We start from the raw sequence: 14,614 nt of genomic DNA, 5'->3' as shown, positions 1-14,614 counted from the left end.
AACAACAAGTACAAACAGTACTGGCATTAGATCTATACCGATTGAAATTGTTGACAGAAATTTTGACAACATACAAAATGCAAAGAATCAATAAAAGCCAAGTAAGTATATGGACAAAGATTTATTAATAAAATATCACAGTAATTTACATCATAAGACAAAATATAATAATACTGTATAAATAAATGTATATTTACAATAACAGACCATGACAACTAATTAAAAATTTTAAATATATTTTGTTCCAAATGAACTACATGTAATTGTTTACAACAGGGGAAAAATGAAAGAACAGTTTTAACATAATTTGAATATACAATGTAATAGGTCAAAACGGAAAGACTGTATTGCATAATTATTACCTTGTACAAGTGATAGAAATATAACCGAACAGATGAACCTGGTATCAGCACCATGATAATGCTGTAAAGGTCTTGTTTTGGCAACCCAATACGATTTAAATGTCAAAATTATAAAAATAAATTATAATCGATGAATCTGCACATATATTTTTTAACAGTTTTAAAATTAAAAGCCAATGTTTCAGTGATTAGTATTGAAAGATGTTGAATGCTGACATATTGTTCTTTTTGCTGGTGCCTTATGATTGTGATTCCAGTATGGACAGATCATCTTAATCTTCTTCACCAGATTGAATAACTTCTTCATTCTACAATCAAGTAAGAAAATTATAATAAAAATTTTATAAATTAAATTATTAGCTCCCTTATTTCTCTGCAATGAATTTGCCATCGGAGTGATTTACATTGAATGTGGTAACTCAACCATAAAGATGCAGTATGCTCTTGCTATAATAGTTCAAAAATAGATAATAAAAAATGAATATTGGAAATTTCAGTCAAATTACTTTAAGCTTGAATTCAGACAAAAACCATTGCCATTATAATAAACAGTCTTGATTATTAACATTAAATGATTATATTGTACAGATGGTCTAAACCATCTGTCATCCAATGGTCTACAGAGTTGATGATGGGCTTGTCATGTGAATAAATGTTTAAATAATAATTTATATAACATTTGAAGCCAGAAAAAAGACTTGCAGTAGGCAGATTTATCTTGCAAAATGCATCTTTCAGTGTAAGGTACATTTTAACCAATCAACTTAATAGTTAATTAATTTGCGAAAAAACAATAGAAGTCCCTTTCATTTAATATCAAGATCATGAAAATTAAAAAATGCAAGAATAAAATGCAAAATATGGAGTTTAAGACCATACACAATCAGAAGTACTTTTATCCCACCCCCACCCCACCCCCCAAAAAAACAACACATTAGTTTCTACTGTTTTCAAAATCTATACTTCTGTACAAGAGTGTCTGAATTATAGTTGACTGCAAAAACATTTTGTTTTTATCTTTTAAATCACTATCTGAATAATACTTTTCTTGAGTTTTTCTGTCTACCGTAAAAAAAACTAAGACATTGGAGCATGCTATCAAATTACATGTTTGAAACAAGATTTGTTGCTATTCTATGTCCTATGGTGTTTCATATAGTAGAGAGGTAAAATAGAAACTACAGCGAAATTTGAGTATATGGAGGAGATTATAATAATTTTTCATCTAGAAAGGAATATATATATATACATATATGCAGGAATTACTATCTAAAGTATAATATATATAGTATATTATATATAGGGAATACATAATACAAATAATATTATATGAGATATAACATGTATATATATTACCAAGATCCTTTACAGTTAGGAAAAAATAAATAGATAAAATCATAAAATGAATGACAATCATTTTGATTTCTACAGTTGTTAGATAATACAATTATTCACAAGTGTTAAAATTAGTCTAGTATTCTAATAGGTCTTATTACTCTCAAATTATTAAAGCAGCTCGTGGTAGTTTGAGAGATTTTAAATCCCTTGCAGACTACAACAATGTGAAGGTTGAATCTCTAAAAGGAATTAAAAATCTGCTGAGTAGCAAATAGCCTTGCCAGATTCCTCTCTGTAAGCGACTAGTTTCGTTCTCTATATCTTATCGTTAATGCCATCCAGTGAGAAAGTTCTTAAAGGGTGACTCCATTTGAATTCATGGGCTTTTCTAGTGGCATCGTTTTTGCCATTATCTGGATCAGTCTTATAAAGCTCAATTACCTTAATTATAACATTTCTATCTGAGTCTACAAATGGTTCAATTCCTTTAGTTTTAACAAAGATATGAATTGAGAATTTCAGAACATTTGCCACTCATTTTAATCTCATTTAATCCAAGTCGGAAAATTATCTACCCCTGATATTTTGGTTCTGTTTCTTAAATGTTAAATAATCTTTTTCAGTACATTTTAGTGTTGATTAATTAAGCCTTAAAAAGTTAGATATTGTCCCAAAAATACAAATGACTGCTTTAATATAAGATTAAAATAGGCCTACACATCTATTTTACTTAGAATAAAAATTAACATAGACCATCTAATCCCGTCATTATCCTAATTCCCAACTAATCAGGAAGAAATACTTCTTGGTTTGAATTATTTATGATGATTTATCAAAAAACTTTTAGAACTAATATATCAAATTTTTGACATTTTTCCTTGCTTGGATTAGCAACTTGTGCATTCCACTCTCATTAAGTGGTCATTGTTTAAATACATACCCCTTCATTAGCCTCCTCTTCTTGTCTACGATGTTCATAAATCTCTTCAGCTTCCGTCCTCTCTTCCTCTGTATATTCATCTTTATCCAGTCTCTCAAGTTTACGTAATGCTATTAAAACTTCTAAACGATAATCATCCTCTTCTGCTCCAGGATTTTCTGAATTAAAATTTAAACTTAGTTATATTATAAGGTTTTGATGTTAACATTAGTCTCAGGCCTAATTTCAAGCTTTATATTAATGTTACAATTGTTTGTCTATTCTATGTACAAGGGTACAATTGATCTGTGTTACATAGCCTTAATGATAAAATGGCACAGCAATCAGAGTTGATCAGCCAATGAACTACGGTTGGCCATCTGATTGAATATAATGTCGAAAGCAATTGACATCATCTGCATGGTCGCCATTCATAGTGAATTGAAGTAAGTACCAACTGCATTTAAAGGTACATTGTCCTGAAAGTATTTATCGGGTGGATATATCCTATAAAAGTATGACAAATTTGGTATAAATGGAAAGTAGAGACATGGCCTCTTAACATCAGTTTATTTAGAGCTTGAGGAATCTCCCCACATACAAAGGATTGAGGGGGGATTTGACACAAATTTTTAATAGATTAATTAGTTTGAATATGTTTTTATTTTAGTCTAAATATATCATCAAATCATACAGTCTGTACGAGGGAAAGTATCTTTAATACACCCATCTACCTAAACAATTCAGCATACAATCCTCAAGTATTGATGTCTGGGGTTTACCTAATTAAATTGTGGCAAGAGTTTTCATAAATTATTAATCAGGTCCTTAATGATGATTTTTTGCTAAAATAAGTTTATTTCTGGGTGTGGCTGTTTTGTTGTAAGGAGCTAGTAATCATGCTAAGCCTAATAAAATCTAGACTTTGTTCAAAGGGATATTTTTCTTTCTCTCAAGAAGGATATGGGGGAAACTTACCTGACATGACGAGAGCTCGTAACATTGGTAAAGATTTTAATTTGGCGGCTTCTTTAGCACTAGCAATATTATTACCACTGAAATTACAATAATATAAGTTTACATATGATGTTTTAAAAATAAATTATAGAGCTTTTAAGAAAAGCAATAGCTCTGTTGGTGCAAAATAGGACATAAACTTCATCTTGACACAAAAATAAAAAAATTATTATTTCAATATAGGCTATTATCCTTTTCAGAAGTAATTTTATTTGTAGCTTGATATTTTATTGTGTAAAAAAATTAGCAATTCTGATAATGTCTGACATGAATTACATAAAATATATTATTTTCACCAGAATAATAAAGAGCAGTTTATTACTTGTCTAAATTTATATCTTATGCAAATTGTCATGAATAATGGTACCTCTTTTTTTACAAGTCACTGGGAGATATTATTACTGTTAGTTCTGTATAAATCATCCTTCAGTCAAAAGGGAACAATTAAATTCTTACCGCAGGTTAATATATTGTAGAACCTTCAGATCATCCGTAAAACCATCTAGATTCTCCAACTGATTGTCTCGTAGATGCATTGTAGATAAACCACTTAATCTTGATAATCCCTCTAATTTTTTAATAACATTAGCTCCCTGAAATTTAATTTAACCAATGTTATTAATGTATATAAAAACTTTTAAAGGGAACAGTGACTAATTTCACAAGGTACACACCGATACATGTGGCTTTAAGTATGAGAATAAAACTTAGATAATTCAAACAGAATTTGGGCATATTGTTTACATGTTATGTGTGACCTGATAAATGTGACAACCACATAATGGTCAGTTTCTCCAGACACTATTGCTGCTTTCAGTTTGGAAACTTGTCACTTGAGATCTATCTGATTAAGTTGACAGGCAGCAAAGAAAGGATTCGAATTTAATCAAAACATGACTTACCAAAAAAAGATTTTTCAGGTTTGGAAGGTAAATACCATCAGATGTTTCTAGACGATTGCCTCTTAATTCTAACGTATGGAGTCGACTCAGTTTTGATGCATCTAACCCACTAACAGTTGATATCTGATTAACTGAAAAATATAACACAATCTAAAAACAATTGTCGTTTTGGGGTTCTATCTGTTATGGTTCTGATTTTCTACACTGTACATAAGATCTTTAAAACAGAATGAAAGCTGTCCAACAGATATTAGACTTCATGGAGTGACAATGTCTTAGCATCATTGGAACATCAATGTTTTCATTGACTAATTATAGTATACAAATAAAAACATGATACAATGATGAAATATCTGAAAGAACACAAACCAAAATCCATCTGATTTTATTCAGATTGAATAAACAATTGTATCATTCATAATAGTTTAATACTTATATTTATGATATTTTGTATAAACATATATATTGGGGGCAATTCAGCTACTGATTTCTTTTGGTTAGTAAGCTTTTTCTTCATTAAATTTTATTGGCCATTCAATTTTAATAAATAAATTTTATCATACCCAAATAAATTAACTTATTTAAAAAAATGAACAATTAATCTGTCAATAAAGTTAACATGTTTTTTGTTTACATGTCTATATGTCATTCTTAACATATTTTAGCAATTAATTATAATAATAAATTGTGATTATAAAATTAATGTATTTAAATAGACTGCTTGTTTGAATAAAATATAATAAAAATTTGGCAAGAACTACAATTCAATATGTAAACTCATAATATTGCAATTTCAATTTGAAATATGTGGTATGATTGCCATAAATCATAATCAGGTGTTGTTCATTTTATATTAAAATTTGCTTCGTAACAAATTAGCATTATTCAAAAAACTTAAAAGGTAAGTGCTACGATTAAGTTTGTTCTGATAGATAAATTGTAGCTACATAAGATCTAAATATTTGCTGGTTACCTGTTTTCTTTGAAGTTTGATTTGAACCAAAATGCGGAAATGAAATGAAATGGGGTTTAACGTCCTAGTGTTCTGCTCCGACTAGGCTAATGAAAACGAGCAGACGTCATACAGTGTGCTATGATGAGGGAAATTTTGCCAAAGGAAGAGGATATTTTCAGTGGCTGAATTATACTGTTATTAAACATACATTATGTAAGATTTAGATAAAGAGCTAGTCATTCCTGCTATAATAGTTCGAAAATAGATAATGTAAAATGAATAATTTGAATTTTCATTCCAATTACTCTATTGTGAGCAAAGATATTAGCCTTTGACAGTTTGACAACACGTGTACAATAATTGCAACCACTGTACTGGTTGTTCGAAGCTAAGTCTCGCTCCTCCATTTTTAGCTTAAATCAAAATATGGCTGAACTGTTCAATCTATGTAATATCAGAGAAATCCGATGCCATCAAGAATTGATTATGGCCTGGATCAGTTAATTAATGTCTAATTAATAATTTAGAAAACATTTCAGGCTTAAAGAAAGACCTGCAATAGGCAGATTTAGCTCTTGCATAATGTATGTTTAATTGAACACAAACTAACAATTGTACAAGGAGACGAAAAGACTGTCTACTTTTATTTTACTCTAAGTGCCAGGGAACCGTGCCACATGTAACAAGAAAACATGTGAAGGAGACCTAAAATTGTTGTTATAATCCGAGAGCCTCATTACAGGAGGGTGAATATTAAATTTGAAATTCCCCATTCTTAAGTTCCAAAAGTATGATAAATAAACTTACAGTTTAATGATAAATGTTCTAACATTGGATGACTAACACCTTCAGTTGATTGAATTTTATTATGATTAAAACTGGCAGTTTGTAAAAATGGCATTTCTTCCAGGCGGGCATTCGTTAATAAATTTTCGTCAGCTTTTAAAGTCAGTAGATGAGTTAATGAACTAAGTGGTGATATATCTTTTAGACTGTTTTTACTGACATCAATATATCGTAGATGAATATAATTCTTTAAAATACTGATATCTGTTATTTCTCTGAAATAAACAACAATAAATAATAAAACTTGTAGTCGTAGAATATTTATGTTATTTCACATCCAAGATTTTATTCAAATTTACACAAACAAGGCTGAGAAACGTAAAGCTACAGTAATGACTCTTTGTATAAAACTTATTAAATTTTTGATTTAAAATTTAAATAGAAACAAAAGCTATTTCACACAAAATATGCAAAAAAACACCATTTTGAAATAAAAACATTTGACATTTATATTGCTATGTGTTAAAAAATTATCTTGCCTAATATATTCAGTAAAATAACATGCTTATTTCTGGCATGTGACAGTTTTTAACTATTATTAAAACAATGACTTATAAAATTGTTATGCCAGCTAATACATGTTTTGGGAGATAATTGGGCTCCATAATCAGATCAGCCAGTGTTTTGACAATGCAATTCTCTTGCATCAACAAGATTATGGTCTAAAGTCTGATTGTTAAAACAACACAAGGACCCATAATTAATTAATCAGGTCCTTAATCAATGTTGATTAATCAGGCAATCACTGTCCATTATAATTTACAACTCTATATATTAAGTTGATAAAACAACTGATCTATTCCATTAAACTGGAATTACAGGTAAGCCCAATATACTAAAGAATAATGTTTCATTCAATTGAAAAATTCCTCCAAAAAAAAGGGTGAGAGAGGGCATGGTCTGAAAGAGTCAAAGACAGTAATTATTAAGAAAGCTCTAATAATTAATAATAATAATAAATTTGTATAGTACTGAGTGTTCTTGCTAATAAGCTGCTCCAGGACGCTCTAATTAAACTAAATAAGACCACCGGTATTTAAAGAAGCTAAGTGGCTAATATTTGTGACCTAGAAATGGGTCGCAATGCATATAACGATGTAATATGATTGTATATAAACTGATTCACATTCAATTGTTTCTGATTTTACTATAATTTCTAATCAGTTATATGCCATAAGTCTCAGTCGAATGGCAATCTCTAGTGTCTGGTTATTCCAGTCTACAGCGGTAGTATTTACTTTGTATGCTCTCCAGATAAGAATATGGCGCCACTGTTTAACATGACTTGTGGAATATGTCTAGCCTCGTTCTTCGAGTCCCTTGTTACAAATAATGCTGAAACGCATTATGGTACACAAATTGTGTACCAATGGTAAAATGTTTATTTTGTCTTAAATATTGGATATCAGAAGCCCATCTTTTCCTGGTAAGATCACATCAATATTGATTTCAATCTGATTAAAACACAAATCCTATTTCGTCTTGTTTTTTATACTTCAAAATTTCATTTTACTTGTCTGTACTACACTAGGATCTGGAAGAGTTGTTATATAACAGGCATTATGGATGGCGTAAGGGATTAGCCAATGAAACCATCTGTTCCAGCGACTTCTTGGCGTGCCATGCGCGGAACTGTGGGTAAACCACTAAAAAAAGTAGACACTGATTGATTAATCAATGTCTGATGTCACAGGGTCAAAATCTGCTCGTATGACCCCTGGTGTGACCTTCCAGTACAACTGGTCAGATCTTCATGTAGTGTAGGCCATCGAAAGTATAAAAAAACAAAATATAGATCTGTATTTTAATCAGATTGTGTTGATTTAAATTGACAAAGAATTTGTGCTTTCAATGTCGAAGACTTTGGATGATATTGAGTTAGACTTAGTTACTTTAAGTACCGTACCTCTCATGAACATCAAGTCTAACATAAGCGTGTGCCAATCCATCTCCTGTTTTGCATAATAAAGACAAACTTTCAGACACAATTTCTGTTGTTATTGGATTGTCAGGTGGGCCCTGGAATATTAAAACAATTTCAAAATTTAATACTGGTACATTAGGTTAACATCAAGAAGTGTTAATTAACCTAAAACCAGACTGTGTCATTTGTCAGCCTGGTTATTTCATCCCCAAAAAATTGTTTGGGGAGGATATTTCTGCGGAAACTGCGTTAATCAAACATAATTCATATATTGAAAATTCTAAAATGGCTCTGCCCCAACCCTCCCAAAAGGGGACGTATGATTCAGATTCTTGTCTCCCCACCCCTGAACATAAATCCATCAAAGGGGACTTGGTAAAGAATGATATTCAAAAATAAAACGGCACTCACAATAACAGATATATCTACAAAAGTCATTTATTGTATAATTTGTCACCTCTCATAATATATAAAGGCCTAATATCCTAGGCCCACCATAATATTAATATTATTAATAAACACGAAATTACCAGTGAGCATCATCGACCAATTACGATTTATTATTGTAATTTGAAATGTTGTTTCCTGCACCAACCGGACTAATAATAATATTGTCAAGCTCATGAGATCAAAAACACCAACATCACCATGTCATGATTATCATGATCTACTCCCACTCCCAATATTACAAATATAATTTTTTTTATAAAAACAGCATTAGCCATAATTTGGGACCTTAAACCCCAAGAACGAACGGACGACCGACAACATTTTATTCACATCAAATGATAGATTGATAGTGATCATACATATCTTAAACTGAATTCAAACAAAATATATAATCACCTCTTCTTCCTCAACTTCTTCAGAATCCCTTTCTTCCTGCCCCTCCCCCTCTTCTCCTTCAACCTGTTGTTCTTCTTCCTCCATCATTTCTTCAGCTTCTTCTCCAGTTTCCTCCTCAAATGTTTCCTCTTCCGACGACATTTTTTTATTTTATTATGTAGAAAGTATTTGTAAAATGTAATGATCAAACGCTGTCGTCTACAAAATCTTTGACTTTGTTTACAATGCGAAGTGTTGACATCCAATATGGCGTCCGTTACCATAGATACGATTTTGCCCCAAAATATCAAATAGCTCGTGCCGTGTTCATTCATGTTCATTTTAAAAACGAGAAAAGTCGGTTTTGTGTAAAAGTGAACTTTTAGCATTATTTCTAACAATTGTGGAAGATTAATTGATTGAAATTGAACATTTTTAAGCCGTGACAGCAAAGATTACGTAAAATAACACGAGAATACACGAGACTAGCAGAAGACATCCATCAATAAAAAGTTGAGGTAAAATAATATTTTATGTCTTTTAACTTTATCAAAGTTTATTGAAATTGAATATAACGTATTAATTCATGAATTAAAATATTGGGGACGTTATCTTCTCTGACGTGCTTTATCTAGTTTGTTCAAATCAATGTTCAAGCGCATAAAAAATTCATAAGAAGGTTGACTTGTGTTTCGTGCAAAATTCGTGCTTTTCATCCCAAAATATCATTATTATCTTGATACGGTCCAAAGATCGAGTGACAAGCCACAAAGATAGCTTTATATATGTATATATTTTAATGAAAACTACTCCACTTAGTTATCTAAAGGTAAAATTTGTCGTTTAATATACGGTACGCTACACCTTTCATTTTTTTTTATATTTTTAATTTTTAAGGCAAAGCACAATTTTGGTGTCATTTTTATTAAAACTCCCAATTTCCCTCATTTAGTTCACAAAATGTGATTTATATATTAGCAGACTCTTTATTATTGTTCATTTTTATTTTGATTAAGTGTTAGTTAATTAGCATATTATGAAAAATTTGAAAAAAGGATTTTTTCCTGAAAAAAAATTAAGGTACCAGTATGGTATAGAAACAGTTTGATCATATTTGTTGAAAGTTGTGGAATTTCAACAATGTTAAATGTATGGTTTAAGTTAGAATTGTTTTGGTTGTGTAAATTTTCTGACAGGATAATTTGATTGTAAAAAGGGGCGTTTTATCATAGTAACCATATTTATCTGGACAGTGATCAAATTATTGATTTTGTGCCAAATAAAATTAGGCCAAAGTAGATCCAGTTATGGGCTAACTAAAAACTAGACAAATTGATTATATTATTTATAAGCTTATTCCTCTTGGCAAAGACCAGGTACAAAATGGACATTGGAATATATAACTTCTAGAAATGATAGATTTTAACCCTTTTTTTTTTTACTATTTACATAGCTCCAGGGTTTTTTACTGTCATTTTTTAAAAAATATTTACAAATACTTGCATTGCTCACCATGGAAGGTTTGTCTTGAATTTTGTGATGATTTTTTTTTTTTTTTTTTTGTGTAAAACTTTAAATTTAATTATGTTAAAACCTGTATTCTACTTTTTTTCTCGTTGTCTTTTGAATCTACACAATGTATTTGAGAACTAAACAATTACTTATCAATTGATTTCCTTCAATGTATTTGATTCTTCATTTACCAAGTGTTCAATATCAATATTTAGGTTTTAGCTTGACAATATTGACAAAAATCCATCAGTTTTATTTATAACGATTTGCTGACTCGAAGAAAGTTGCCTTGCTCAATCTTTATGTTTTAAACCACTTATGTTAGACTGTTTATAAATAGTATAATAATTTCAAGTATTCTTTCTGTTAAAGATTTATTTTACCTGATATTGATCTAAAGGTCTCATTTCAAGTTTAGTTATTTTGGTTTCTATAGTAACAGGGCCTAGGTAGTCTTAATACAAGCAACAACTTGAATAAAGAGTAATAAAAGGTATTGTTTATTTTTATTGTTTATTTTACGCAGTCAATATCTTTCTTTATTCTCTTGGTTCACCATTAGAATTGTTTTTAGAAACCAATTTCCATCGTCATGGATACGCTATAACTAAAAGATGAAACTGGATGAGAAATGATATTGCCAACAATAATTGAATATATTGATTGACTTGAGCTAAATATTCCTTTATTCAAAGTAATCAATTTCAATTAAGTGTTAGCTTTTTGCTGGGTTTTTTTTTGTTGTGGTTTTGTTTGTTGTTTTATTGAGCTTTTGTGATATTTTGTCTGGAATAAAATATCTGTGCTATTGACAACTCAACAGTTTTATATAAGTAGTCTTACTCTTGTTTTTTAATTTGCAATTTTAATAAGGTTACTTATTATAAATTGTAGAATACAGGACAGTGATGCATCACCAATTTTAATTGTTATATTTTTAAATTAATCTTTACTGAAGTTTAAATTTGTTATCAAGCAAAACAAGTAATTGCACCATAAATAATATGGGTAAGATTGAACTAAATATTAAATAACAACATAAGTGGTCATAGCACCAGTATGTTCTTCCACTTCTGAAATCCAAATCCAGAGTATCATTCTACTAGCAACAAATACATGTAAAGAGAAGGGGTTTGATGCAGACTGACCGATTAAGACTACAAGCTAGATCCTGTTTTAGGAACAGAGGTTCTATGTACAAGTAATGTGTGCCATTAGTGTGATCAATTTGTTTGGCCTTTTTTTTCAGGCTTTTAAAAACAGTTTTACATAATATTTTTTTACATTTCTAGTGAATTGCATTCATTAAGCTTTCCATTTACTATGTATTTATTTACAGTCTTTTGAACCAGATATCAGAATACCTGTGAAGAGTCTCAAAATCATAATGCAAATACTGAGAAAATTTTTAAAAAAAAATATCAGTATGCACAATATTCATCAACAAAGCTGGAGAAAGTCAAATATTTTGCAGCAGTTTGAATGGTGTGACTTGCAGAATAGCTTGGCTCATTTTGCAAATGTTATGAATTCATGACTAAAAGCCCATATTACTAGGAATCTAGTGTAGGCATGTTGAATAATATCAATCATAAATTCAGTAATATAAGTATTAAGTACACATTAATATATTTGATATTCATCTAGAAATAGGTATTATAATATAAATAATGTTATGATATTATGTTGAATTTAGCTCAGATTATAAATACGGGTTGTCATGGGCAACAGGTATATGTTTGATACCTTTTAAACTTTATGACACAAGATTTTATTAAATGATTATTCCAAATGTCAACACATGCACAAAATAACAATAAGCAAACAATCCTATATTTTTAGAGTTTTTCTGAGTGTTTGACCCATACTTTATGTGAATAATATGAAATTATTGAATAGTAACAATTAATGGTTCTAATACTTCTATTGTGATCTATATTAATGATCTGAAGACAAGATTTTGTAAAGTTAAGTAATGTAAGCTTTTATAGATATAAATATTATAAAGGTTGTTAGGTAGGCATATCAGTTTAAAGTGTTGCCCTGGGAACCAAACGTTTGTTTGATTAACCTCAATCTAGATCAGTCTATAACTTTACTAATAATATTTATATTAGAAATCATATAATCTTATACATTCTTATACAACATGGTAAGATCTTTTTCTTACCTTAGTTGTTAAATACAAAGATAATTACCTTACTAATATTACCTGGAAAAATAACATTTTATGTTATATTCACCATGTCTTCAATTTTTCTTCATACAGTTTTTAGTATTGTTTTACTTGTTTGAAAGTTGGTTTTTTTGGAGCTTTTTTTTAGGTGGGTGTAAATTCAGGTGTTATTCATTCTTATACAGTATTTCTTAACTTAAGTGTTATAAATTTATTTTTTATGAAATGCATTTTAAAGAAATGATATATCACTTGTTAAATTTGTGCATGAAAAATGACTTTTTATCAATGGAAACATTTTTCTCCAGTTTGTGAGTTTGTCATCACTTTTGTTGTTCATGATATAACAGAAAAATACCAATGGATAACTTGATAGCAGATCAATAGCCTTGTCAACTAAGTTTCAATTGTTTGATTGGGGATCAAGGCCCATGCGATCTGTGTTGTTGGATGCTTCATTATGTATTATCTATTTATTGCTTTATAAAATCATTTCAACTACCCATCAATTTATTCATTGTTTTGATCTTGTGTATATTATTAACAGTTTGTATATTTTTCCAATTATGATTATGACGTTTTTGTTTTCTAAAACATTCGATTTTTATTTTTTTAACTCTCGATAATTTGACCATTATGGCATTAATTGACCATCATCTGTGCTTTGCTTCAGTTGTTTTGCATGTCAGTTTTCATGTATTATTGATTCTTAATGATTTCCTATTCATTAATTATTAGTATAGCTATGAAAGAGTAGCTTTGGTAATGAGTAAATAAAATTAACATTTAAAAGAAATGTGAACAGTTATTGATTGTTTCCTTATTAAAAAAAAAGTTAACAAACTAGATTATTCAATTTACAGTGAACGTGGCACAATATTCGTTTATTTGATTTTATAAGCACTGGAATGAATTGCACCCCTGTCTAAACATCGGACACCCATTTATGTTTTATTTAGATATCTTTACCATAAAAGCAGCAAAAAAAAATACAAGTCAATTTCATTAATCTTTTAATTAAAGATACATTATGGGAGATTTGAATAGTTAAAAACCAGATAATGTAAAGGCAATTTGCTGAAAGTTTCATTCATTTTGATCCACTATGAACCGAGAACTAAGCGATTGAAATTTCTGCCTATCCTCGATCATCATTACTAAAGTCAGTACGATAAACAGCATTGTCTAGATTATCCATTTAATCGTTAAATCATGAAGGAAAGTTTTGCAGTAAATCGGCTCATAATGCACTAAAGATTGCAGGCTAGTGATGCCATCTAGAGTTGATTATGGTCTGGATAGGTTAATTAATGTCTAATTAATAAGTTAGATAACATTTCAGGCCTAAAGAAAGACCTGCAATAGACAGATTTAGCTCTTGCATAATGTATGTTTAACAAATTATGGCACTACATGAAAATGACATGCACCTTCCCTGCCTGCATTTACTACCAGTAACTCTTAAGTGGAACGACCTTCAAGTGGAACCCATGGCACGTGCCCTACCTGCCATACCGCAGATATACCTCTGCTTTTCACAAAATCTTATAAAATATGTATTGGGTTGAAATAGGGGAGTTGTAACCCAAAATGTAACCAGTTAAGTATTCACAATGAACATTCTTCAAGAAAAGTGTCAACTTTTCCGTTATCCAGACAATATTCGACACCTTAATCTACTCTATAATGTACTGAACTGATTATTTAGTAAGCCCACTTCTTTACTGTGGGGGGGGGGGGGATGGCCGAATGGTTAGCACGTGCGTGCTGTATTGAGTCAACTGGCGTGGTTTCGAATCCCCGGTTGTTCATGACAAGGAGTAGGGTCGCCTGTCCAG

General features: G+C 30.1%; 1 protein-coding gene across 1 annotated transcript; it reads right to left on the bottom strand.

Annotated features, from left to right (window-relative positions):
* Positions 1-106: 106 nt before the first annotated feature.
* LOC126828773 (leucine-rich repeat-containing protein 23) lies at positions 107-9,479 on the bottom strand. The gene is made up of 8 exons (XM_050558749.2): positions 9,110-9,479; positions 8,246-8,358; positions 6,301-6,554; positions 4,539-4,669; positions 4,093-4,229; positions 3,598-3,674; positions 2,641-2,798; positions 107-670 (listed from the first exon to the last, which is right to left on the bottom strand). Exons 1-8 carry the CDS (start codon positions 9,248-9,250, stop codon positions 635-637), a joined length of 1,047 nt encoding a protein of 348 aa, XP_050414706.1. The 5' UTR covers positions 9,251-9,479; the 3' UTR covers positions 107-634.
* Between the last annotated feature and the right edge of the window lie 5,135 nt (positions 9,480-14,614).

This window comes from Patella vulgata, chromosome 7, assembly GCF_932274485.2.
Source record: "Patella vulgata chromosome 7, xgPatVulg1.2, whole genome shotgun sequence".
In the NCBI taxonomy this organism is placed as follows: Eukaryota; Metazoa; Mollusca; class Gastropoda; family Patellidae; genus Patella; species Patella vulgata.
Note: the sequence above shows the minus strand (reverse complement) of the source record. Positions and strands in the feature narration are given on the sequence as shown.

Coding starts and splice junctions, on each gene's coding strand:
- LOC126828773 (XM_050558749.2), bottom strand. CDS start 9,250: ATGTCGTCGGAAGAGGAAACATTTGAGGAGGAAACTGGAGAAGAAGCT. Junction 6,555..8,245: donor AGACTTGATGTTCATGAGAG/GTACGGTACTTA, acceptor TGTTTATTTCAG/AGAAATAACAGATATCAGTA. Junction 3,675..4,092: donor CTACAATATATTAACCTGCG/GTAAGAATTTAA, acceptor TTGTAATTTCAG/TGGTAATAATATTGCTAGTG.